This window comes from Scleropages formosus, chromosome 3 (assembly GCF_900964775.1).
Source record: "Scleropages formosus chromosome 3, fSclFor1.1, whole genome shotgun sequence".
Classification (NCBI taxonomy): domain Eukaryota; kingdom Metazoa; phylum Chordata; class Actinopteri; order Osteoglossiformes; family Osteoglossidae; genus Scleropages; species Scleropages formosus.
In genome coordinates, this window is record NC_041808.1 from 8,346,653 (window position 1) to 8,373,996 (window position 27,344).

Sequence of the window (27,344 nt, forward strand, 5' to 3'; positions counted from 1 at the left end):
GGGAGAGCAGGACCTGTCCAAACCCACTGCGCCACCATGCCGCATTGTTAAAAAAAAAAAAAAAAAAAAATTCACCAGGACTGAAAATTACAATTTTGAGAAACTGTCGCATTTCTTTGGAATCGGTGTCAGGTTTTTGTACATTTAGTGCTTGCATTAGGCGGGTGTGGTGGCGTAACAGGTTCGGCTGGGTTGTTCTCTCTGGTGGGTCTGGGGTTCGAGCCCTGCTTGGGGTGCCTTGTGATGCCTTGTGATGGACTGGTGTCCTGTCCTGGGCGTGCCCCGTGTTGCTGCGTTACGCTCCGGTTTGCTGCGACCCTACTCGAGGTCAGTGGTTTCTAAGAAGGTGTGTTTTCATTATAGGTTTCAGTGCTGTTTGTCATCACAGGGGGCTTTTTCTTAGTCTTTATGGTTTTTTTTTTCCCCCATTACAGTCAGTTGACAATGTGGACATGTGCCTCGTAACTGTCGGAGTTCAGAGCAATAAACACCATGTCAGCCCACCACCGAGAGTAGGAAAGGCAGGAAATTAAACAGTTATTAGTTCCACAGGGGTGCCAGAAAGTGCTGTTCAGGGCAGCACACAGCACACAAACACATCAAGGCATCTCAGTCAGCATGTGACACTGCAGAGCTGCCACATCTACGAGTTTGCAGGAAACTCAATCCTTCCGACGAAACAGTTACGTCAACTTAGTCGGGCGTCGTATTCAAACACTCAACTCCCTCTCTATCGTTGCTTGTGTATGATATGGATAATGCATAAAGTTTGACTTTTACCTCTGTATTACTTACCCATCAGGACTGTTTACTGTTCGGTCTGGCAAAAGACTCGAATAAGGATTTAGGCCTTAAATATTGTCTGTTTCTGTGGTGCATATGCTCAGTTGGAGGTAAACGGGAAATCTCATTTTTGGGAACGTTTGTAAAGACCTGGTTTTGGTCACTCATATTTTAGAGTAATTAAACGGTGTCTAATATAAGAGAAAATCATATTTTTTGCTTAAACCTATTGAAAGGTGGGGGGGGGTGCGGTGGCCGGGTCCTGCTCTCCGGTGGGTCTGAGGTTTGAGTCCCGCGTGGGGTGCCCTGTGATGGCCTGGCGTCTGGTCCTGGGTGTGTCCCCTCCCCCTCCAGCCTTGCATCCTGTGTTGCCGGGTTAGGCTCCGGTTCCCCGCGACCCCACTCAGGACAAGCAGTTTCAGACTCTGTGTGTGTGTGTATTGAAAGGTCTTGGTGTGTACAACATATATAGTATGTACGCTAATACTTGTTTCAGACCTGAATTAGCATGGTACCCATTTGTCGAAAATGGTTCAGTTCAGTCCACCCTAAAAACAGAAGGGAGGCTATTTACAGGGTTCATTTGTACTTCTGTGAGTGATGTGTGCGCATATTGTTTGTGTTGTTGTTGGCAAACGGGAAGTGTGCTGTACCTTTGAAACTGCTACGTACCTGTAAAAAGGATGCGCCATCACAGGTAAGGAAGTTTCTCGAGAAGGGTGTTTATTCAGGGTGTGCGGGGAAGGAGACAGAGGGGGAATGGGTAGCCCGTGGGGGAGCTTCGTGTGTGGGGTTGCGATCGGGGTCGTGGACGTCTTCGGGCGCTCTCTGTCATCGGCTCCTCCGTCTCGTTCCCCCCCTCACTGGCGGGTCCAGGGGAAGAAATACAGGTAGCGATCAGCTCCAGTTGCTGCTGGCCCGTCCCTGGCTCCGCCCCCTCTTCCGACTGCCCTGGCGTGCTACAATAACATTCCTTTTTCTTTGCTTATTTTGGCACTTGAATGCATACTTTTTACACCCGGTTGCTACGAATTACCAACTGAAAGAACAAACCCTGGAGGGAGCATGTTCGCTTCAGCACAAGAGGTGTGGTACATGGTGTCAGAAGTGGGATTGTATGCTCCAAAGGAGTAAAACTGCAGGGAAAAAACTAACTTGTGTTCTTAGAAGGCCAAGCGAGTTTTGCCAAAGATGGAGGCATCATACCCAACAAATGCATTATATTATTACTTGCATGCCTTACTTTTCTGTCTACTATGGAAATCTCTCGAATGCCAAGCTCTTCTGTGGATGGCCTGTTTTATGGCTCAGGCAGATAAAGAGAGTAGAGACTGTGAAATGGGCAGTAGGAAGGTACAGGTACAGCTGCAAGTGAGATCCTATCCTTAGTTGTGCCTCATCAATGAAACGGGAAAGAACTTGGAATTGTCTAGAAAGGTCAATTCAGGAACAGGATCATTCAGGGCAGAAAGAATTTGGGTCTACAGCGTAAAAGGTAGTGATAGCATAAATGGGGGCTATTAAGGAATCTAAACAACTGAAACAATTGCTTTGGAAGACAATGTTTCGAAACCTTTGAATCATTGCATCATAGTGGCACCTGGTGGCCCAATGCTGCTCAATAAATCCCAATTTGGCAGGCAGGTTACATATCGAATAAACTGTACTGAGGAGTATTCAGGAGATATAAGGATTTATTATGAAATCACAGACTGTCTTGGAGAAACATGCAAAGAACAGAATTCCTGTGGCATTATTTTTTTTCAGAAATATTTTTAACAAACATGATTTGAGAGGGTGTGCCCCCTCCCTCTTAGGCCTTGCGCTCTGTGTTGCTGGAGATGCTCCGGCTCACCGTGACCCCGCTTGAGACAAGCGGTTGTTGAAAATGGACAGATGGATGGATGATTTGAGGCCACCATATGCTGTTGGAGGGGGAGTGACGGTGCGGCGGGTTCCGCCAGCGCCCGGTGTGTGGCAGGTCTGGGTTTGAGTCCTGCTTGGGTCGTCTTGCGATGGACTGGCATCCCGTCCTGGGTGTGTCCTCTCCCTCTTCGGCCTTGTACCTGTGTTGCCAGGTAAGGGTCCAGGACAAGGGGTTACTGACAATGGATATTCTGTTGGATCTGTTCTCAAACTGCTTGATTTGTCATTTATAGGCCTATATTGGTCAGTGTGTTGAAACATTTTTATTATACAATTATGATTTATAGACAGAGTGCTTGTGCAACTGAACTTGGGGGAATGATCAAGCATTTTTATTAAGAATCTGAAAGTTTTTCCTCTTACTCAAAACGTCTCCTGCTTCATTAGCTCCTTTTGCCTTCCTGCCCTGCCAGGAAATAAATGTTTTAATCCATTTTTAAATACAGCTTTATCTGATGATTTAACTCTGGAAAAAATCAACGGATTAAGCTGTATTAATCTTTTACTGATTGTGACAGTTCAGTTCCAGACACTTCCAGGTCCACTATTATTCATAAAGTGACATGCAACTGTATTATGACAGTGCTTTGCATGTTTTCAGCTCCAAACTCTGATGCAAGTTGGTCGATGAGCCCAACAGATCTGTAATGCTTGGAAAAATTCTAGGGAAAAGAGGATAAGCAGGTACTAGATAGATGAACTCAATTAGTGACAATGGACACATACCTTTCAACACTGACATGCGGAGGTTAGAACATTCCGGAACAACTCCATGTGGTCAACAAAAAATGACACTGAACTGACAGCACTTATGTTTGGACCTTTCCAAAGAACTTAAAGGTCAAGTTGAATGTCATCTCAAAGGTATAACACCAAGTACATTTCTTTTTCACAGCAATTACTACAACTCAGTATTTGTTGTGACTGCAATGTAAATATTTTTTGTTAGGACTGTTTTTATAGCTACTGAGCAGCAGCAATCTGACGCTATCATGTTGTTACGTGCCATCGGGTCAATGTCAACTCATGGCGACTCTATGAATAGTTGTCCTGAAGTGTCTGATAGCATCCACAAAGTTTGAGTGGCAGGATACAGGAGTAGACTGCCAGGCCTTTCTTCCGCAGAGTTAATGTTGGTGGTGTTGCTGTTGTCACTGAAATGTGATCCTCCGCCGTCAACACCGACCCATACCGCTGCTGCCCAGTATGAGGTTCACTGCTCTTTGTCTGAGTGCTAACTATTGGTCTTCCTGACAAGGCTGAACCCGAAGGAGTGTTACTCCAGTCAGTATAGCCCTTTGGATCATGGCAGTGCACAAGCCTGACCACCACAACAAGGCGACAGCTATCGATCGATCAGCTATCACATGCAACCATAACCCCGTCAGCCCCTTCACTGATGCACCCGAACCCAAAATAAACTTAAGACTGAACCAGCTAACATAAAACTGAGCACAAACATATGTAACACAAATAAACCCCAGGCTTATTCTCTCCATGCAAGCCAATATCCTTAAAATTTTCTCAACAGTCATCTGCCCAGTCCAAAAGTCTTTGAGGTCACTCAAATCCTTTAAGCTCTTTTTACATAGACTGCTGTCTGGTTTAGTGTCCCCCCAGCAGTGGCTTCTTTTCACTTTAATGCCAGTCTTGAGTTTTTGTTTCCCTCTCCTCCAAAGCTGACTGGCCACTCCATAGACAATCATCACTATGTCATCTTGAAGTACATTCGTGTTGACTGCATTTCAGATGTTTCACAAATTTATTTTAAATCTAGCTAAAGTGTTGTGTGTTAGCCATTTGCGTTTAGTTCTTCATTTTTGTAGCCTGCAAAAGTGCTCTGAGTCTCCTCCAGCATAGAGCACTGTATAAGAAAAAACCATTGTACTGCGAGAACTTCATTCTTAAAGCAACTTTGTTATTATGTAGATGTTTTACAATGAGAAATGTGAAAATTAGCTATTTAAATAGCAACAATTACAGCAGTGTCTGCTGAAGAGGTCAAACAGCACCCATTAAGATAATGAGTTTAACACCAATGAGGCTGACACTTCAAGTTTTGGGACAAGATGTTTAAAAAAAAAAAAAAAAGGGAAAAAAGTATCTGAAATCTTGATATTCTTTATTAAAATACTGCTGTTCACACACAGAACAAAAAAATGCAAAACCGAAGACAAACAGGAAAGTCATGATACAAACATACCTTACAAAAGTGGCACAATGTGTGCCTAAGTGGAAAAGGCAATGTACATTTTTGAATGTGAATGTGTGTCGTGCACGTGTCTGTGTGTGGGGAAAGGGGTGTCTAGGCACCACATCCAGGGAGGTCCATCGTCCTACTGACCCATCAGGAGAACAGGATGATGGTTTCCCAAAGCCAGTGAGTGCTCCCTGCTCCTCAGCTGACTATGAGATTTGCCAGCCACAGAAGAACCCGCCTGCAGGCTTCAGGCATCGCAGCAGCAGGGCGGTGGGCTACAGGGAGGAAGAACCAGGTGGAGACCACCTACCATATGAAAATTAATACACAAAATAAAGTTGTAGAGAAGCAAAAACTTGCCCCAGCCGGTCTTCAAGAAATCTTCACTGCAGGGGCAACAGGCAGTAAAGTACTATTCACCCAAATATAAAAAGCAGTTCAATGGAAACTCTCAAAAACATACAAAAAGACAAGATTCAGTGTCAAAAGCCTGCTTTGCATGTTCTTGTTTAAAAAGGAAGTTATATCTGTTTTGGCAGGAAAGGATGTGGTTCCGAAAAAGAAAACAATGTGTCCAGAGTTTTTCCCCCAGATTTAGTTTATAACGAAGCTGAAAAGGGAACATCACTCGCAGCGCACGGGGAAAACAAGCCACATTCACACAGTGGCTCAACTCAAAAGCTTGGACACCACAACCAGCCAGGGAGCACGGGAAGGGAAGAACAGACAGAGGACTTGTCATCAATACAGTGGTCCCCCCTTATCTGCAGTTTCGCTTTCCACGGGTTCAGTTACCCACGGTCAAGCACGGTCCAAAAATATTACATGGAAAATTCCAGAAATAAGTTTTAAATTGCGCACTGTTCTGAGTAGCGTGATGAAATCTCGCGCCATCCCATCCGAGACGTGAATCATCCCTTTGTTCAGCGTATCCACACTGTATACGCTACCCGCCCGTTAGTCACTTATCAGCCGTCTTGGTTATCAGTTCGACTGTCGTGGTATCGCAGTGCTTGTGTTCAAATAACCCCCTTTTATTTTTTTTTATAAACATAGTATATATAGGGTTCGGTACTATCTGCAGTTTCAGGCATACGCTGGGGGTCTTGAAACGTATCCCCCGTGGATAAGGGGGCACTACTGTAATCATTTACACGCTGGACTGAGCTATGAAGTGTGGATAGGGGGCACACTACATCCTGGAGGACACAGAACTTCATCTCTATTGTCTCTTGTACCCACTCCTGCACTGAGGGTGTGAGGTGTAGTCAAGGCTTGCGTTCTGCATTCTTTGGATAAAACCCTTCTGTGTGACCTCCTCTTTCTCATGAGGCTCCCTCCAGAATCCTCACATGCATCCTACATCACAATCACATTTTTAAAAAAACATTTAGTGCAGGAACCACAGAAAATTAAAAAAAGGAGGAACATTAACACCTTTGTTCCCTCCTTGAATCTTAAAAAAATGTGGCTCTTTTTGTCCATTATTACAACTCTATGGTCACAATGAGGAAAATTTAAAAAGCGCTTTTGAGAGGAGCTCTGTACTGCAGGACCAGTGTACCTGACAAGTGCAATGGTGTCGGCCTCCTGCCGGGCCCCACCTCACCTCCAGCTGCAGGGCAAACTCTTCTGCTTTCAGTCATTGGGAATGACTACAACCAAAAAACAACAGCAGTGTGACCCGGCGACGAAGAAAGCTGTGACCGGGTATGGACCAAGGCTACAGCTGCCCACTTGCAGCCGCAAGCAGCTCCTGGAAGGTGCTGTCAAAGCAGCGCTTCAGGTCCGAGTAGGTCACTACCAGGACGCTTTTCTCATCTCGTGACACCAGGCTGATCTTCTCTGGGACCCCAGCATCCAGCTGCAGAGAGATGTCACACTCAAAAACAGCGCAATGCTCAGCAAGACAGTCGTCTCCCGAGAGGAAACTATGCACGGTGTCCGACAAGCACCAGTCTTCACATCAGTCATACGAAAGAACTGTTCACCTTGTTGAGACACGAGACAATGTGACTAAGGTCAATCCAAGGAGTCCCTGCTTCGGTCACCTGGTGGAACAGGTAATCTCTGAAGAGCTTTAGCAGGTAGCGGTCTCCAGTTTCTGACCAAGTGGGATCCTTCTGAAACCTGTATTCAATAAACATTCCTGAATGAACAAGCAATTTTTAAGGCCACAGATGCATAAAACCTAGTGAGACACCACCACGATTCAAGGGATGAATGATATGTCAAGAAAAATGTTTTCATTTTTTTTTTAAATAATATACAATTCATAAGGTGATAAAACTATTTCCAGTAGCAATAAAAGAATAAAAATGAAACTGTTCCAGAACATTTTTCTTGATTGTTTATAGTCATCAGTGAATTATCACCACTCTTTACAAATTAATTCTTCATGTCCTTTACATAGTTTGACTTGATTTTATTATTTTACCATGTGAGGAAGAAATTCTATACTTATACCTTCTCCCAGGACATAAAAGGTCAGTGTTAAATGACATGTTGACACTCTTAGGCACATCATCAGTGATGTAACCTGGGGTCACTGGCTGTTTCAACATCAGACACACTCACCTAGGCGACCCAAGAGGACCAGGGTTGATCAGACTCCATCCTGATCCGGGCACTGCTACCTTGAACCCTCATCTCACCTCTCCTGCTCCATAACCATTTAGATGCCTTCTCGACGGCCTCATAAACTTTCATAGCTTTCCTCCTCTTTGCTACCTGATGCCCAATGCACTGTAACCTCTAGATAGCAACCTTCAGACAAGGTCTCTGCAGCCTACTTCAGTGGGCATACACCTTGCCCACCAACCTTTCAAGGAGCACTGTTCCACCAGCTCTTTGTACTTTCTCTTCTTCCTTTCACTAGCATCCACCAATCATGTCTTCCTAAGGAACTGAGTTTCAACAAGATGGCTGGTCTAGAAAATTCAGACCACAGTACAATGTCTAGTCTTACAGATGTGTCTGTGGACAGTGACTCAAGTCTAAGTCGCCTTCCTTAGTCCATCATCTGCCCATCTCATGCATTACGACAAGCCCTGAATTGGCACTGGGTACTGATCTTACTGATTTACAAATACTACGGATTGCCCTGCCAGCCAGCAACTCCTGCTATGTTATTTCAATGCTGAAAATCTGTCACAGCCCTGAGCACCTGGTCATGGTTCCAATGACAGCAGCCCTCACTTAGCACTGATGGGCAGCTGCTAAGGATGTCCCAGAATTCAATGTGATGGGATTTTGACTGACTGCAATAGAGGATTCACAACTCCAGTTTCTAGGAGCTCAGTATGAAAGGAAAGAACCACAAGTCCCCACCCTGTCACAGAGTGAAAGCCTATGTACATCTCGTCTGTAACACGCACAAAATTCTCCAGAACATCCTCGTTGTCTCTCTCACACAGACCCACATCACACCACATGAAAATCAGGCACTGTCAGTTGCTCTGGATGAAATTCCACAAACTTACTCTGGTCTCTCTGTGATGGTGCCCAGTTTGGCCAACAGGCGAAAGAGACGCCCATTTTGCACCTCCTATAACAAAAAAGTCAAAACTACATTCACAACACTGAAACTGTTTCAGTAACAATCAGTGATTATATAAAAATGTTTCATTAATGCCCTCAGGTTTATATTTTGACCAAATACAGAGGACGTGGACCAAATTATGGAAGCATGAAAAGGGGAAAAAAAGCATGAAAATTTCAAAGCAACAAAATCATATTTTTAAATACAAGCAGTTGAGAAATGTATGTCAGAAAAATTAAAATTGCAAGAGAAAGTGTCAATAGGAACACATTTAGAGTGCAGTCAGTCATCTTTGACTTTTTCCAGCATCATGATAGGTATATGTATGGAGAAATCCTCACTGTTTGCTGCCACTTGGTAAAAATACGTGTGCCTCTGAAACATGTTAGCAACCATCATGTAAAATAAGTGTAATATTCAAGAAATATGCCACTGTAGGTGACCAGGTGCACCCAGAAGTGCAAAGAGTTTCTATGTTTTTTTTATGTGTGCGCATGAGCATAACCTGTGTAAGTGATCTTTGTGTTTCCAGCACAGAGGAGCAATGGCTCTGTACCTTTGCAAGGTCCTCCTCTATGACATCATTTCTCATCTGGGAAGCATCCAACTGGGTATAGAAGCGAGCACCAATCATTGGCATGATGTCGTTGACACTCCGTAGGCGAGTCTGCTCTGTCAGGAGGTACCTACAGGACACAAGTGTAGTAACAGTGCGAGTTTGTATGCGTTTTCTGGTGGTACGGTGAGATGACCGGAGCTGGAGATGAAGCTGAATGAATGTAATCCACACACTACCACACTTACAGCTTACTGTTGTGGCTCAACAACAGTGCCTATGGCTAAGCCTCTCCCTCAGTAAGAGACTTCTCAGGCTTCCTTGAGACCACAAATAGTAAGTGATTACTTGTTAAGCAGGTGGTCCTCAGATCAGTTTAAGCTCACATTGTATAGACAAGTCCTGGCACTGTCCCACTGCTGACATGAAGACTGAAGATGCAACCTCCTCCTGGCAGCTGTGAGGTTTTTGCTCAGTTGCCTGCATTCCCTCCTTGCTACCAGAGTCCATCATGACTTTTATGGGTGAGGTATAACTATGCACATCTGCAGGTACAGGTATATCCGACAGCATAGTTATATGGAGTTGCTGGTAAAGCCTCGGCAAAGACTACACCGCAGAAATACCTGAAAAACTGGTAAACATCTACCACCACAGTCTCTGGTATGACTTAAGGAAGAATGGAAGCATTGTGGACATGACCTTCATTAAATGTCAGCTGCAGGAAAAATACAGTAACGACAAGTAAGACTGGTCATGTGGTTAGGTAGTAACTCTAACCGCTACACTATCTGCAGCCCAACACAAGGAGGACTGTGTGAATTTGCAAATCTGGTCCACACAAGCCTTACTGACCCAAAGAAGACCTTTTATAATGCAAAGGTCCAGCATATCCTTTTGGAGTACCAGGGTTGCTTCTGTGGCATTTGTTCCCTGTATCTACAGAGCAAGGGCCGTTTTTACGCATTTTAGGCATGAAGTCAAACTTATTTACTGCTGTTTTCAGACTCCAACAAGAATAAGTCTCATTTCTTCTGTTTTTGATATTTATGCATTGGGTAAAAATGTGCACAAGGCTTGGAGGATATCCAAGTTGGAGATAAAGGGTTTTGTCACTACTGTTTGGAGATGATACGGTCCTATTTGCCTCATCACAATGTGATCTTGAGCAGCACTAGAGCAATCTGCTGAGTGCGACACTGCCTAGATAAAGATCAGCACCTCCAAAACTCTTCTGACAATACTTCTCAGCAGGGATGAGGGAAGTTATTTCCAGCTGATGAAAACAGCAGCCTTGCTGGAGAGAAGTTAATACCTCTGGGTCGTGAACTAAAGTAGAATCGTAAGATCAGTCAAAGGCTTGGAACAGCAGCTACAGTTTTGCAAATGCTGTGCAGAGCTGTGTTGTTGAAGTGTGAATCTGCTGTCCCGTGAAGGGCGGCACGGTGGCACAACGAGTAGCGCTGCTGTCTCACAGCGCCTGGGTGGTGTGAAAGGACATAGGTTTGATTCCTGCTCAGCCTGTACGGAGTTTGCATGTTCTCCCCGTGTCTGCGTGGGTTTCCTTCAGGTGCTCTGGTTTCCTCCCACAGTCCAAAGACATGCTATTCAGGTTCACCCACAGTGTGTGAGTGACAGAGTGTGTGTTCCACTGATATATGGATGAGTGGCCCATTGTAAGTAGTGTATCTAGCAGTGTAAGTTACCTTGGTGAATAAGGCGTGTGGGCTAGTAACACTACATAAAGTTCACTGAAAGTTGCTTTGGAGAAAGGCATCTGCTAAAGACACACACTGGCTGAAACCGCTTATCTCGGGTGGGGTCGTGGTGAACCAGAGCCTAACTCGGCAACACAAGAGGAAGGCTGGAGGGGGAGGCGACACACCCAGGATGGAACCATCACAAAGCACCCCAAACAGGACTCGAACCCCAGACCCACTGGAGAGCGGGACCCGGCCAAGCCTGCTGCGCCACCGTGTCCTCCCTCATCTGCTAAATAAACGTAAATGTATGTATGTATGTAAGTAAAAGAGTTCTCTGACAAAGCTTGCAATTTACCACTCAGTTTACATTTCCATCCTGACCTATGATCAAAACTCTGGGCAGTAACAAGAACAAAGGAAAAATGTCTGTCATAACGGAACTTGCCCAAAAATGGATCGGGCCTCGGTTGGCCCCGTCTGTAAAACTGGATCTTAAATGATATCGTAGTTATCATACCGAACAAGCTACAGCTCCGGTGTGCTTTCATGTAAGCAGGCATGTTTACAGCTGCGCCCCAACTTACAGGATGAGGTTCTTGAGGTCTGATGAGTAGTTGATTGACACCAACTCCATGGCCTTCTGGAGGTTCTCTCGCTGAATGCCAGCCAGCGAGTTACAAGCCAGGGCCAGCACCACCTTGCCTAATAAGATTAGGTCTGCTTGCTGCATGACAAACAAGAAAAATGTAACACTTAAAAATGGCATAAGTGTCCTGCAGCACAAGTTCACGCACACATCAGTTTTACATACCTGATACTGTGGCATTAGGGCCAGTGGATTAGCCTGATTGCTGTCAAATGTTAAGACATCAAATATCCCTACACAGTTCACACGCAACCTGCAAAGGGAAAAGGTGACAGAACGCACCACAAACAAAGTGAACGCAACTGTTTATATCTGCAGGGAAGAAGGTGTGAGTACATGTGTGAATGAAGGATAGCTCACCTCGTTTTGCCAGTTATGAGGATTTTTGTGGGGTCCATCACCCGACAGGCCAATCCAGCAGTGTGAATCGTTCTCAGGGCAGAGCTCAACTGCACAATATAGGCCCATATCAGCGACTCTGGGAGCAGGCCAGCATGCTGCCGGGGAGGAGGAGGCTCGTGTTGGCCCGCTGGACGAACACACACATAAACACAGAATGACACTATGCACTGATCATTTATGATGCTTTACGATGTTTTATATCTTCGGGCAAGCAGGCATGGCTAACCCCATTTCCTCTTGGTAAAGTAAGAGTCCGCTGTTGCGTCGCTGAAGTGTCGGCTAAACATGGTCTCTGCGCCAGCATGGAAGTCATAGGAGAACACCAATGCTGAACAGGAGAAAGACAGTATGGTGAGTGACCTACATGGCGAGACAGTGCAAATACACCCGCCACCAAAAAAAAAAACAAAACTGAAGGTCCCGAGTCTCACTGAAACACTCACAGTGATCCCCAAAGGCCTTTGTGGTGAAGACCTCTCTCAGTGTGACGCAGTTGGAGTGCTGGATCCTCTTCCACATATCCACCAGCATCATACACTTGGTGTTCACCAGTCTGAAACCTGAACACAAACAGCAGCTCAGTACACACAGAGGAACCACGCACAAGCAGAATATCAACACACACAGAATGCAAAACACACTCGACTTGGCCTTGTTACATGCCAAGCATGGTCCAAGACACAACAAAGACTAACTCTACATGGTAAATATACAGTTCAAAGTACACAGCACACTAAGCCGTCTATATGCTTACATACCCAACACACACAGAGTATTTCACACACTGATTAAAAAAAAAAGAGCACCAGACCTTTTGGACTTAAAAAGCCATAATGAAATAATGTAGAAAACTATTTTAAACAATTTTCTGTTTCATATTCTTTATTTACCTGAAAGCTTTGTACAATACCAGAGCCTACACTGTTGCACCATAAATCATGCTATGTCAATCCCAGATGAAAATGTGTTTTAAGGCTATAAATATACCTAACAGTGTATATGTGTGCCTCACCATGTATCCTCCGAAGGCAGTATGGCAGGTCGTCTTTGCTGTTAATGGCTTTGTAACATGACGTTATGTAATTGAAGTTGCTGGTTTTCTGGATGCGATTTGGAGGTGGCAATGGCTCCAATGGGAAGAGACTGTGATAGTTGTCAACTTCAGAGGGAACGCCTGCAGAACAGCAGATCATCATGACTGTCAATACATCTCTGGGAGGGCAGATCATCAACGTGACTTTCAACACATCTACAGGATAGCAGATCATCACCATGACTGTCAATACACCTGCAGCACAGCACATCACGCCCGTGACTGTCAATACACCTGCAAGAAAGTGGATTACCACCTGTCAATGCATGTGCAGGACTACAGGTAAACTGCTTCTGGCACCAGGGAGCACAAAGAACCCTTTTACTACAGCATTGCCTTTAAGCTATGGTTTCATATTCTATTCATGCAGCATACTCAAACTAGAAACACACATCCATGAAGTACCATTTACATTGAACAAGTACTTATGTAGTTGAGAAATTTAAGAGTTCACTCAACTTCATACAGTTAAATTAAATACCAAAAAGAACCATTTACCTGGATTTTCTGATTGGTCAATTTGTGCCATTGTTATTAAATGTCTGTTTATCAGCTCCTGCAAAATAAGAGAAGCAATTCTTGGACTAATTTTTCATAAGAACAAAAACAAAATACCAGATATAAATCCACAGTGTCTCCACTACAGAGCTAGGAAGCGTATGCCAAGATCCCATCATGTACATCCTCTGAGAAGAAGTATTTTGTTTGCCTTGACTGAATCAAAGCCTTATTGTTTGTGGCCTCATATTTGAAGGACTTGAAATTGCTCCACTCTCATCACTACGTTTCAACCATCTCAACAAGGACAACTATGAGAGAGCAGACATGAGGTGAGATTAAACAATGTAGAAGATTTTAAAGGGAATCCTACACCTAATAGGCTGAGAAAGGGGAATGAAACAAAAAGAGAACCTGGCGCAGCTCATCCACCATAAAGAAGGATGGTGCGTTGGCTTTGGGTTGCATGTAGGCCACATGGGGTGCTGTGGGTGGGTAAACGTGGAACGTGGGAAACACCTAAGGGCAAAGTTCACACAGTCAATTGTGTTGTGACAGATCATTTTAGAAATATTTCCAAGTCTATACCACAAAGTTATAATACTTTCGCTTACAATAGTCCCCACTCCAACTACATACTGAGAAGCCTAGACCTCAAGCTCATTTGAAGGAAAACATGTTTTATAAACCACCATAGATGTTAAAAAAGTACCAGTGATAGAAAACATTTAGTGTACATATTCTGAAAATGATTAATCAATTGCATTCCAGCTGATCACTGTATTAATACCACTCTTTCCTCTAATCACTAAGCAAACCAAGTGTGCAGGACGTACCATCCCAGCCAGAGGTGCAGGCGTGTTATCAGTATAGAAATATGTGGTCCCTCCAACTGTCTCCTTCTGGATGACATGGCTGGTGGCTGCTGAATCGGCCAGTGGGCTGTAACTGCTTGTGGCTGGGTTTGGGTTCGGGGTGTGGCTTCGCCGGCGAAGGGAAGGCGAGGTGTGGGGGGTGATTTTAGGTGAATGAAGTGGAGAGGAGCCAGCTGAAAGAGACATGCCAGCTAGAGAAGACACAAAAAGGTAACCGCTCCTTGTGCAGCTTGTGCGGTCTCACTTAAAACACAAGGAAAAACACATGCTTTTAATAACGGAAGGGAGAGTAGCGTTAGACAAAGAACATGACTTTAATGCCTTTAATACAAGAGCATTATCCAGGTTTCCCGCACATATAAAGAACACTCTTATCACAGCCAAATGTAGTTTGTGCAATAAAATCTGCATAACAAGCCTTATGAGAACAGAATATGGTAAATATGAGCACTGCACAAGGCAAGCAGCTTCCCAGGCGAATCCGGGTATCATCTGTCATAATAAACCCTAAAGAAAATAGAGTTTTAAAGTGCTAAAAGGAAAAGGAAAAGCCCTACCCACCAGTTTACATAAGTGTGTGGCAAGCTGAGTGGTAATTAGATTGTTTTACAATAATTCTGTTTATGAGCAGATTTTCAGGAATGAATAACACTCTTTATGCAGGACAAGCCTGTATGTACATTCAACCCTTATGTAACAGTCTCTCAAACAACACCATAAGGGCTTATGGAAATACAGCCTTTTTATACAATGGGCTAACAAATTCTGTATAACAACATTTTTCCTGTGATGCAGTCATTTAACTTCCTTTTTTTTTTTTTCCATTTTATTATGCAGAACAGAGCTGCTATTTGTACCAGATGTTTTGTGACCGCCATATAAACTTGGTGTCTACCATCCAAAAGATTCTTTCCTTCAGTAGTGTCAGTCTGGCAACTGTGTAGTCCATTTATTTTAGTTTTCATTTTACTGTAGCTCAACCTGTATTTAAATATTATTTCAAATGTAGTTAAAAGTATTTTTATTTATTAAACATCCACAATTCTTACAGAACCTCACCCATAAACAAATTCATGTACCAAACTTTTTAAAATAAATTTAAAAGCAGCCAAAAGCTGAAGAACAATGAATATACTTATGGGATTAATAGGTCAATAATAGGGATGGAATATATTTTTTTTTTTATAAAAGGTACCATTTTTATTTTCAGAAATTTTAAATGAGTTTTAATTTTAAAATAATTACATGTTAAAAAAATAAGTGTTACACTACAAGGCACTGTCAAGTCTACCCTACGATGTTTCTGGACAAGGCTCAGGACTACCATATCCCTGTGGTTACTGCCAAGGGACAGCTGAATAAAATAGTGCGTGTATGTGTGGTTACCCTGCAATGGATGGGCATCACCCTACCCTTACCCTAACTTGGACAAGTGATTAAGGAACCTGAGTGAGTGAGCTTTTATAATTTGAATAGCCTGTACTATAGTAGATAAAGCCTTAATCCCACAATTAAATGAAGATCTAACATCAGCTAATCAATTTAGTAACGCTACACAGAGGCCCTATCAGAATAATGTCCACGTACTTTGCACAGAAAGGATGGACAGTGATCCTACAACTTATTTGTTTACACTATCAATATCCACAAGCCTAATTATCAATCTAACATATCAATATATGCCTCCATGCAGGCTGTACCCTGCCTCACATTCTATGCTTCTGGTGTAGACTCCAGACCTTGCAACCCTGCATTACGATATAAAAATTATCCATAATAAATAAAAAGTACTGAAATAGAACAGAAATAAATTTTTGTTAAAAAAGTATTAAATATGTTCATGTTATTGTCATGTATAAAAATACTTTTTTGCAATCACAATTAAATTTGTGGCAACACAATTATCATCCTTCAACCAACTATTTTTTCTATACGAAATAATGGTAATTTGATCCCCTCACAATGAGAATCACAGCATTAGGTGAATTTCACAGACCGACTTTTCCGTTATGTAAGGCATGGTGTTCTAGTAAATGAAGTTTGCTTTGACAATTTTACGCGACTTTAAAAAAAAAAAAAAAAAATTAAGTTCTCTTTGTGGCGGGTATAGGAAGGAAAAACTAACCAACTTTGTGACTGAGTTTAAGCTCACCTGTCAGGTGGGGTCACTGAAACTCACCTGGGGTGAGTGCTGATGCAGAGGTGCCACTTAAGGTCGGGTGTGAGAAGAGTGGGGAGGAGAAAACTGGGCCGCTGGACTGAGAAGCTGAGGCGAGACAAGGACTGGCCACACCCTTTGGGATGAACTCGCTAGCTGCTGGGTTTGGACCCTATGAAGAGCATTCTTTACTGAAGAATCACCCTGAGTCCATCACCCTCCTCCACACAGCAATGTCCACTGTCCTTTATCCTGTCACCCCAGCCAGGTCTTTGTTTGCTCTGACTTATCTCTTTTTGTGATAAACTCCACCCACAATTCTTATGCATCGAAACAATGCTTGAGTGCATTTAGATCAAGAGTGACAGATCAGAAAAAGACATCACACGAAACTGATGTAATGGAAGGTTAAATCTGATTTGTCAACTAAAACCTGGTTTTGGTGCATGAAGTTAAGAATAAATACCATAGGACTGGTGCTCATGAGAATTATGATAAACCCAGTCACAGGGACCTTCCCATTGTCCCTGAATCATTATGACATCAAGGGCTTCGGTTAACAGGTTTTATTGTTATCATTACTGGGGAAAAACATGAAAAATGTTTTCAGTTCAAACACAAATATCTCAAATGATTTTTTTTTAAATTATAGTAAATAAATTTAAGTCTAATAACAATTGAACCCTACCTTAAGAGTTTGGCTGGAACAAAAACGAGCAAACGACCGGGCCTATGTGGTCTAAGTGTCCGTGGCTGCTGTGGGAAGCCAGGAGTTGTCCGAGTGTATGTGGTGGCCGGGGGCAGCCAAGTGTAGTGGAAGTATTCACCTTTCTCCGTTGCGAGAGGCTCAGTGCAGAGAAATCACTGAAGAGAGTCGATGCAGAAGAACTCACAGTGTCTACTGGAAAAAAAAAAAAAGAAGTTATCAGACTGGATGTAAACATGACCAGACTGGCCATGATCCCTTCCATGTCTGTACAACTCGTATTGGGACGACATCCAGCCGTATGTATCAACAAATATGTGCACATTTAGAGGTTACAGCCTGTACATTTGTGTGTGTCGTGGGGGTGAACGGAGCAGGACAAGTGTAACAAGTAATGCAATGTTAGCAAAAGATCACTACAATTACATTAGTTACCATAAATATTTAGTATTTGTTGAAAGTGACAATTTTTACAATTGATTCTTATTGACAAAAATTCAGAGGCAACAGAAAATTACAAGTGTTTAATATCTGTGGCAGAACTTAAAATGTTTGTGCAGACTTGTGTGTGCTTGTGCCCCTTACCCTGTGTGGAGAAGCTCTTGGCACTGTCATTCAGGAGGCTACTTGAGCTGTTGCTGGGAACTCTCTGCACAACAGTAACACACGAAACAGCAACAGGCTGAATAGAGTGCATCGCGACTAAAAAGCAAACATGTCAAAAACACAAACTCACAACCATCTCAGCAACATGCCAAAAACACAAAGACAATTACAATTATAATTAAGACTGTTAAATGCTGAAACTGTGTGTTTTCACACTATTAACACAGAAAATCGTGTCACCTTTGGGAAATGTTGCCAGATGCTTACAACTTAACAGTCTCAACTAACAGGACATGATGATGGCTGATGATGCCTCTTCAGTATTTTCACAAGGCTTCCTTCGGATGGCATGATCAGCCATACACCTGCCCCATATTAACCTAATCCTGCCATACCATAACTTTACACTAAATCTGGTCCGGCAAACAGAAAGAGCACGAGGCACAACAGTAAAACAAATCTGCACATATGCCACCTGCATGCAAAATTTGTTCAGGGCTGCCGGTAAGGACTTAAACACCTGGTTGGGCGTAGAGAGAGCAACCTGTTCCCAAGATAAGCAGTAAAGGTAAATACCTGCATCATGGAGAATTTGGCCTCTGCTGGGCTCCCAAAGCCATTGACCCCAATGAAGCTGCTACTGAAGTAGGAGTTGGTCAGGCTGGCATCAGTCAAGGGTCCACCTTCCATCCCTGGGACTGGAAAACAAGGTGAAGTGTTACTGATAGGCAGGGAATATGAACATCACACTGGCATACACACACACACACACACACACACAACTGGAACAATACACAAAACATTCCTTCTCCCCCATCCAAAAACAGCAGATTGTGGTGCTGCTGACTGATTAACAGTGCTTATTACCCTAATTACAGCAGTGACCTCTTGTTGTCTTGACTGATTCATGACTGTGGCTCGCTACTACACAATCTCTGCTGTGCGATACAGTAAAATCACATCCACATTCATTCACTTCAGAGGTGCTTTTTTCCAAAGCAACTGAAAATTCAGAGGAAATAATACACACGGGTTCATCGTAAAAGTTTATTAACAACTTCTTAATCGCATATGCACTGGCTCGTAAGGGGTCCAGTTTCATATTTTAGAAGATACGTTTCCCAGTTGACAATGTATTTTGTTTTCTAAAATTTATTTGATGATGAGCAATTGCCACCTGTTGTTCATCCTGAGAGCCAACACCACCCAAACTGGAGTTGGGGACAGCCTTAACTCCACTCACTTCCACAGTGTTTATAACTCTTGTCTGGTGTTCCGGAGTGTTGGTGATCAGCAGCAAGATGAGGAAAGGTATACATGATTATGAGATAAACTGGTTAACAACAAGCATTGAACAGGAATTTGAGGAGTCAACATTTTTAATTGCCAATTTCAAATTAGTTTTAAGGCAGTTAGAAGTTAAAATATTAAGACTTTGTTATACCGATATGAGAGATTTTTACAGAACTAAACACATAAATATAGATTGTGAAAATGAGTTTGGATTCAGAAACAAAATTTGGAACAGGACTTCCGGTCATTGAGGAGATTGTGCACAATAGTTTTTGGGGCCACCAGGAGATCCTTTCTTTGTTAAACACATACCTGAGAAGCTTAATTAGGCCTTACAACTCTCCCAAAAGAGTCAAACACTATGCTCTCGTCGCCTCGTTCCTTCTGCCCCTGCAGCTCCTCCCGCAGCTCATGATGCTCTCCCTGCCTCTACTCCGAATAAATGATAGTTCATAACGATAAATACATCAGCAACTCCAGAGATAGACTGTTGCGAGTGCACACTGAGTTTGGGTTCGACACCAGAGACCATGCTCACAGCAGACCTCCACGATCACAAACATGCTAAAGCCAGGCAAGTTACATGCAAGCCGCTTAGACTCTACTTGTGTCCTCTACTATTAAGACACCATTTTAAAACTGCTGTGGAATTCATTTAGTTTCGCAAATTACTGATTTCAATGAGTTACAGCCTGATTATTGATCGGGTCCGGACAAAATGTTACGTTTATAACTAAATGATAAAATTAAACATTTTTGCTTCACTACAATGATTTATCACATGATTCCCTGAAGACGACAAGCTTACTGAAAATCATTGAGAGTCCCTGTCATTGAGGTTCACTAAAATACGGTAACGGACAGGGTGATGGACACAGTAACAGGGCAACGAGGTGACAGACACAGTAACAGCGAATAGTGACGCTTACAGTAACGGGGTGACAGACAGGGTGACAGAGTAAGAGTGAGGGGCAGGGTGACAAACGGAAGAGCGGTGTAACGGATGGGGTGATGGACACGGTAACAGTTAGGAGGACAGAGTCACAGGTTGAAGGACAGCGTGACGCACCGTAACAATGGAACAGGCAGTTTATACGGTCGTCATTTACACTGCTTTACTGGGCCTTGGAGTGAACTGTTTGAGTGAGTAGTTTGCAGAAGAGCAGAGCAATGTCACCGTACAAACGGCGTCTTGCCTGTGTGGCCCTTTCCTCAATAAGTGACTTATTGTTGGTTTCTCTGTCCATGGTACTGACTGCTACCCAAGTGTTCGATCACAGGAGCCCAAAAGAACCACAGAGACAGAACTGCTGACTGCTGCACTCCCACGACTGCACACCTTAAGTTACACCTTTATTAAGAACAAAAATACAGCAGGCCTGAAAGCAAACCACTAATTATTATTAGAAAGAATTCAGCTGCTTCAGTGTAATAGAGAGAGAAATGACACATAGGTAAACATTACGTAAAATATTACTAGGTAGGTAGTAGAAGTCTTTAGGAGTTTCACCATAACTTCCAATTGGCAGTTTTTCCTCCACAAAACGGGCCGCCAGCATGCATGGTTGAGGAGTCCACACGACTTCACTTTTTTCATTTATTAACATTAATCGTTCGACTCACTGAACATTCGAGCAATTTCATTTTCAGCCTTAATTCGCTGCTCCGTTTCACTTAAGTTTCTCTCTCCGCAGTAGTAGCTGTTTCGAATGGAAACTATATTGCTGTTTGTTGTTTAAATAAAAATAAAATGCACACGAATTAGAGAATGATTGTGGAAATAGGGGATTTTAACCACAGAAATGTTATGTAAGGAAAAGTCTGCGTAAAATAAGCTTCTGTCTTCCACTACGAAGGAGTTTGTGCCTGTTTGAGCCCGGAAGCGAGGCCTCGCTAAAGCCTCGGGCTCGATTTCCACTCTGCTCGGCACTGGCGACACCGTTCTCCGCATGATTGAGACCGGAAGTACGGCGGGCCTCGGTAGAACGGGGGCTCACTTGTCAGCAATGCTCCCTCCAAAGCGGACTCCACGGCTCCCAGGACGTCGGTTTTTTTGGAGATGCTGGCGGGGCCGCCACCCGCCGAAGTCACCGCGGCGCCTCCGAGCGGATAGGCAGCCGCAGCCACGGGTCCGGGACCCAGAGACAACGACACGGGCGCAGGGCTGCTGCCGCCGCCGTGCGCACACAGGCTCGCGACGGACGGGTCCTCGTGCAGGAACTGGCACTCGTCCCCATAGAAACAGGTCTTGTCCTTGGCGTAGTAGCGGCAGAACTTCACCTTGACACCGGGGCCGGTGACCCCCCCGAGCGGAGCCGCTGGAGCCGAGAGCCCGCTGTTCATGGCACCGCCGCGGGCAGCGATGGTCACGCCGGAAGGCGCTCAAACATGGAGGTGTGAAGAGCCGAAGGGGCGTCCGAGCGTCATAGAGGTATCCCGGTCCGGGTGGCGCACAGCCCGGCCCCCCCGCCGTGAGGAACTGCGTGGAAACTCGTCCCCAGAGAGAGAGACACAGAGTCGAGACGCGCGCTTGCCGAGTCGAGCTGTGTCGTCCGCTCCGGTTCCCCTGAACGCCGCCCCGCGACGCTCGCTCGTTCGCTCGCTCGCGCGCTGTTGCATTGTGGGTAGAAGAGGACCGCGAGCTCAGCCTATCGCGCAGCGCTTCCTCTTCCGCGAGACCGACAGGTGGCGCGAGGCGCACGTCAGTTGCGCGAAGAAGCGCTTGTTGTTGTTGTTGTTGTTGTTGTTGTTGTTGTCATAGGTGTTTGTGGGCAAATACGGAAGAACACTTAAGAAAAAAACAAAGCCCCCGCTTAGAATCACTGACGCGTGCGAGAAGGTGAACGTGTTCCTACGACCCTTCGCGTACCGTTGCTCATTCGTTACTTCATTTAGCAGACGCTTATCTCCAAAGCGACTTCCAGTGAACTCTGTCATGTTATCAGCCCCCACACCTTATTCACCATGGTGACTTACACTGCTAGATACACTACTTACACTGGGTCACTCATCCCTACATCAGTGGAACACACTGTCGCTCACACACTATGGGGAACTTTTTGGAGTGTGGGAGGAAACCAGAGCACCCAAGGAAGCCCATGCAGACACAGGGAGGACGTGCAAACTCCACACAGACTGAGCAGGGATCGAACTCACGTTCTCTCAGCGCTACTCGCTGTGCCACTGTGCCGCCCTACTATTACTCCCCTAAATAGCTGCCGACAGCGATATGACAGTTACATGAATAAGTGCAGATGAAGACTCATAACTGCCCTGAAATCAGAGCTCACAGGAGAAGGATCTAGATGGATCATCTGAAGGAACAAACGTGCAAATGACAAAATATTAAATAATGACTTTGAACACAATTCACAAGATGAAAGCCTCCAGGTGATACATTATTATAGGGAATGTATTATTACTCCAGTATTACCAACAAGGCCTAATGAAAAACTGAGGGATGAAACAGGGTGTTTTTAAGCTGTAAAAATGTACAGCTGCTGCTACCTGTGGGGATTACCCATCTGGGCTACTCCATCCAGGAAGGGCCGGGCTTCAGGAGCCAGGGGCCTCGGGTTCGAGTCGGGCCAAGAGCGGCTGATCTCCATTGTCATGAGGCTGCAGGAGTATCAGGGAAGGTGAACATACGCGGTGACAGCTGTACCGCTTGGACACACACCGTTGGACACACAGCCCCCACGGACAGTCGTGATGACCGCTGTCTCTCCAGTATGTTCCGTGCTACTGAAAACGAAAAATCCTCCTCATTGCCAACAGATCATCCCTCACTTTAGAGGCCCTGTGACAGAATGTTTTGCTCCTCAGAGCTCATTTCTTTATTTTAGGAAATTGCACAAACTCGAAATATATGTTAATGAATAAGCATTAATATTAATGAATAAAGCCTGGTCAGAAATCACACGTAAATTCTTTGCTGATTTTGTACAGTTAAAACTAGTGTGTAAACCTAGTCAAGCGGTGCCATGACAACAATCTCTCCCTCAATGTCAACAAAACAAAGGAACTGATAGTCGATCCACGGAGAAGGAGGGAGCATCACCCATCACTGCTTATTGGTGAGACGGTGGTGGAGAGGGTGAGCAGCTTCAGATCCCTGGGTGTTCCCATTACTGAAGATCTCACCTGGTCTCACACCACAACACATCTGGTCAAGAAATCACATCAGCGTCTGCATTTCTTGAGAAGGCTGAGGAAACTTGGCATGCCAAACCGAATCCTCAGAAGCTTCTGTAGGTGTGCGATCGAGAGCGTCCTCACCAGCTCCATCGCAGTCTGGTTTGGAAGCTGCACGGTACAGGATCGTAAGGCGCTACAGCGAGTGGTGAAATCTGCTCAAACCATCTCTGGAACGTCCTTACCGTCACTGGAGAGCCTGTACCAGGCCAGAACCATCAGGAGAGCCATTAACATCATCAAGGACAATAGTCATCCCCAGCACAGCCTCTTCACACCCTTACCATCAGGCAGATGCTACAGGAGTGTTAAAGCCAGAACTTCAAGGCTGAAAAACAGTTTTTACCCACAGGCCATCAGGCTTGTGAGCGACACCCATCCGCTGCCTCTCCACCCATCACGGCAGACACAGATTACCCTCTGAGCCTGAGAGGTGTCAACTACCCCCCATCCCTCCCACACACACATGCACATCCACAACGCCAATAACATCAGAGACCACAGGCTACCTCCGCATACCTTGCGCACACAAACGCACCCCCCTTTCAATCGTGAATAGACCCAATCTGCCTCTGCAGGACTTTGCACATGTCAGACTTCCATGTTTACGTTGCGCGCTGCACACTTCATATACGTATATAACTTCGTTTCTTGGATTTTTGCACTAATAGTAATTTTTGTAAATTTGTGATTCACGCCTTGTGTTTTTCTTTCCTTATGTCCTTACAATTTAAGGCTGCTGAGAGGATTCACAGAGTAAGAATTTCATTGTATGGTGTAACGAACTGTTTACTGTACACATGACAATAAACTCTTGAATCTTGAATCTTGAATCTAAACACTTCATGACAAAATAGAACTTTTGTTCATATCTTTTCAGTTTCCATATATATATGTATATATGTATATGTACAAGTAACAGTTTTATTAGCCTTTTTGCTTTGAGGGAACATCAATAATTGATATCAATTGTAAGAAAGGACCTTAACAGAAACCCATGACTGAGACCGCAGTGTTGTTGTGTTACGCATAGACTGTCGAAGTGTTCAGATCTCAGAATCAGCCTCAGACACACACATCTTTCCCTCCGTCAGTGTGATGAACTTACCTTAATCGTAAAATTTTCACTGAAACAGAAAGTCCCTCTGACTCTTTAAGGTGTCAGGTCTTCCTTTTACCCTGAATCCATGGTGCTGTGAATAGCAACTTCTGTGTATTGCCATAAAAGACTCTCTGCTGTTGAAGGTGTCAAAAAACTACTGATCAAATCCCCCCCTTCCAGGAAGATAAACATTTGGACTCTTGTTCTTCTAATTTATGAAAAGAAACCAAAAAAAAAAGGTAGACTGGTGTCAAAGTACATACATTATAACACAGAGCTGCTGAAGTTGTTTGAAACGTGGCAGATTTTTGTTTTGTTCCCGTAATTATCAGTTCTGTTTGTTAGCTAACAGGTTTGTCTTTAAATGGTGCAAGTGAGTTTCACACATACACACAATTAAAATATTTGTATTTCGTATTCTGTCCAACAGCATGGATCCAGTGCCCTCCTATGTCATAATCTGCCCTCTTATGCAGGGTCAGCTTCCCTTTATGATTGTATGGGTCTTTGTGATAACTTGTTCATAGAAATATGCTACATATTATAGTATAATGTATAATGTATTTTAGCAGGTGCTTTTCTCCTAAATAACGTAAAAAGCTGAGTAAGAAGAAGTGCATCAACAATATAAAGATCTTTAGAAACGGACATGGGATTATCAATAGAGCTTGTTTGTCTGACATCACCATGTTTCTGATTCACATCCCTCAAGGAGCTGCCTGTAGAAGTGACATTAAAATAGCAAATACATGAACAATCGTAGGAGATGGTGTTGGACTCATTTAAGTAGCTATGAGGACATCAAGAAAGAAATGGCTCTGAAACAGATTGGTCTGAAATCCTTCTTGAGCCACTGTGCTACCCTAAAATTGGTCCAGTAAAATTAGCCAGCTGTATGAATGGGTAAATAATTGCAAGCTTGTAAGTGTAATAATTTTAACCTTAACATTGTAAGTCATTTTGGAGGAAAGCATCGCCTGAAAGAATAAATGTAAATTAAAGATGGGAGGGATTCAGCAGCTCTGAGGGACAAAGGGAGTTCATTCCACTGCACTAAAGTAAAACAGAATCTATAGACTTTTGATTTTGGACTGCTTGTGAGAAGAGAAGCACCACATACTTACTGGGCTGCATGGGCCACCTATAATGTTTATCATTATTATTTTTTATTTTTTTTTTTTTATTAGTAGAAGAAGTAGTTACTCAGGCAACCTATTTAAACCCTACTTATACATATATAATATTGCATTGTGTTTAGAATGATGATCTATTCAGTCTGTATTTTAGATAATTGTATTAGTATTTAAACTGAAAACCTATGGATAATGTGACCCTGAAACACGTGGCGCGTCTTTCAATGCTTCACTTCTCTTTTCAATGAAAAAAAGGCAGGACTAACGATGCTCTCAATGACCGCCAGCAGGTGGCGCTCAAACCTCAGTGTTGAGCACATCCGCGACCTTCGGGTGACAGAATGTGGGGTCTTTTCACCGCTGATCCTTAACCACTCAAGTCAGTAAACGCGTTACACTCCGTTCTGTGTAATTTGTGCTTCTACTTTCAGCAATAATCAAACTTGCTGGAACTCAGCTAATTGAAAGAGTTCTAATATTTTCTGAAAAAAAATGTCATTTACCACAAAAGTGGGTAACAACTGATTGTAGCACCAGTTGAAATTTTCATCAATCACAGATTTTCCATCATAGAGAATGCATTGTCTTTAAATATATATATAAAATATAGAAATAATAATTTATAATAAGAAAATATATAATATCTTATATGTAAAAGTACTATATGAATTACAAAACATTTTGAAATATATGAATAAAGCTTTTCTATAAATTAGATGCTAGAAGAGTTAAAATGTTTGCTAATTATTATGAGATGGCAGCACTATGCACACAGTGTTCACTGAGAATAGCAAAACTATTGAACAATTTTATACTCAATCATTTATTCATGACCCTTTACGGCCTGCTCAAATCAGGGTTGTGGGCATCCGGAGTCTGTCCCGGAAACACGGGGCTCACAGCTAAGGAGGGTTCACCCCAAATGGGACTCCGGCCCATTATGGGGTAGCAAACAATTTTAGACAAAAATATAAAAGTGTGGTTATTGACTGTGTTGGTGGGAAAAGCTTCCCCACTACGTCCCTCTGACACCAAGGACTTTTTTCTTGGTACTTCCTGTTATTTTGCTTATGGAGTTTTTTATATATACATATATATATATATATAAAACACCACTGACATTTTCATATAACATAACATTTACCATCACAAAAATATTCAGTGGTGTTTTTTCAGATATATTTAAATATACGCTTATGTGAGGAAATAACAGAAAAGCTATTTGAGAATCGTACACGTGCATCTCGACTTTGTCAGCTGGGAAATGCGTGTTTGTTTACTGTCAGTTATCTTTTGAGTGAAGTTCCTGCTAAATTAATAATTGCGATGTAAACTAAAGCCAGAATTTCAGAACTGTAAATGTTAAATGGAACAAATTTTCAGGGAATCCTGGTAAAATTGCTTGTTTTTCTTTGAATTTAAAGACCTCATTTTTCAAATTTCACCGCCAGGAAGTTTATCTGGTAATCAGCATGTTCTTTGTTTGGGATGATGAACATGTTCAACCACCAACATTGTTTCAGCTCCTTTAATCCTCTTTAATGTTGAAGGTGTGTTTGGTTGCATGTTTTGGTGTGTTACCTGTGCATGTTCATCCTATGCTTTTGTGGCAGGTTTTGTAGCACTGTCATCTGTTCGTGAAGTTACAGATATTGTATCGGCCTTGTTCCGAGATGTTCTTTAACAGATTGAATCTCCCTTGTCTGGATAACAGCAGATTCTGCTAACATCTAACAGCCATGTATAATACCAATCTCAGCTTGATATATTATAGATACTACTATGATGAAAGAATTATTTTGATATGATTACATTTTCCAGATATGCGCTCAATAAGATGCTCAGAAAGTTTTTTTTTTTAAGAAGACCTGTAATTCGGGTGTTTCTTCACGTTTTGCAGCAGGTTGAGGGTGCAAGCGCTCGCTCGGC

The 27,344-nt window shown here is 43.3% G+C and overlaps 1 protein-coding gene across 5 annotated transcripts; it reads right to left on the reverse strand.

Annotated features, from left to right (window-relative positions):
- Nucleotides 1-4,848: 4,848 nt before the first annotated feature.
- On the reverse strand, nt 4,849-21,592 carry LOC108923830 (PAN2-PAN3 deadenylation complex subunit pan3-like). Of its 5 annotated transcripts, none has more exons than XM_018734828.2 (18): nt 20,984-21,592; nt 18,270-18,391; nt 17,673-17,736; nt 17,209-17,279; nt 16,403-16,553; nt 14,185-14,396; nt 13,763-13,867; nt 13,349-13,406; nt 12,770-12,931; nt 12,201-12,317; nt 11,984-12,085; nt 11,716-11,884; nt 11,521-11,608; nt 11,294-11,433; nt 9,007-9,136; nt 8,392-8,456; nt 6,901-7,039; nt 4,849-6,773 (listed from the first exon to the last, which is right to left on the reverse strand). In XM_018734828.2, exons 1-18 carry the CDS (start codon nt 21,327-21,329, stop codon nt 6,633-6,635), a joined length of 2,382 nt encoding a protein of 793 aa, XP_018590344.2. In that variant the 5' UTR covers nt 21,330-21,592; the 3' UTR covers nt 4,849-6,632. The 5 variants fall into 5 exon arrangements, with proteins under 5 accessions (XP_018590344.2, XP_018590342.2, XP_029106278.1 ...); XM_018734826.2 differs by having other exon boundaries at nt 14,185-14,414; XM_029250445.1 differs by having other exon boundaries at nt 17,209-17,282.
- Between the last annotated feature and the right edge of the window lie 5,752 nt (nt 21,593-27,344).

What these genes read in the sequence shown, in the direction of transcription:
- LOC108923830 (XM_029250444.1), bottom strand. Translation starts at nt 21,329, where the DNA reads ATGAACAGCGGGCTCTCGGCTCCAGCGGCTCCGCTCGGGGGGGTCACC. An exon ending in CTGCCTTCGGAGGATACATG is followed by an intron (nt 12,318 to 12,769) that starts GTGAGGCACACA and finishes GTTTGTGTTCAG; the next exon opens with GTTTCAGACTGGTGAACACC. An exon ending in TTGTCTCGTGTCTCAACAAG is followed by an intron (nt 6,774 to 6,900) that starts GTGAACAGTTCT and finishes ATCTCTCTGCAG; the next exon opens with CTGGATGCTGGGGTCCCAGA.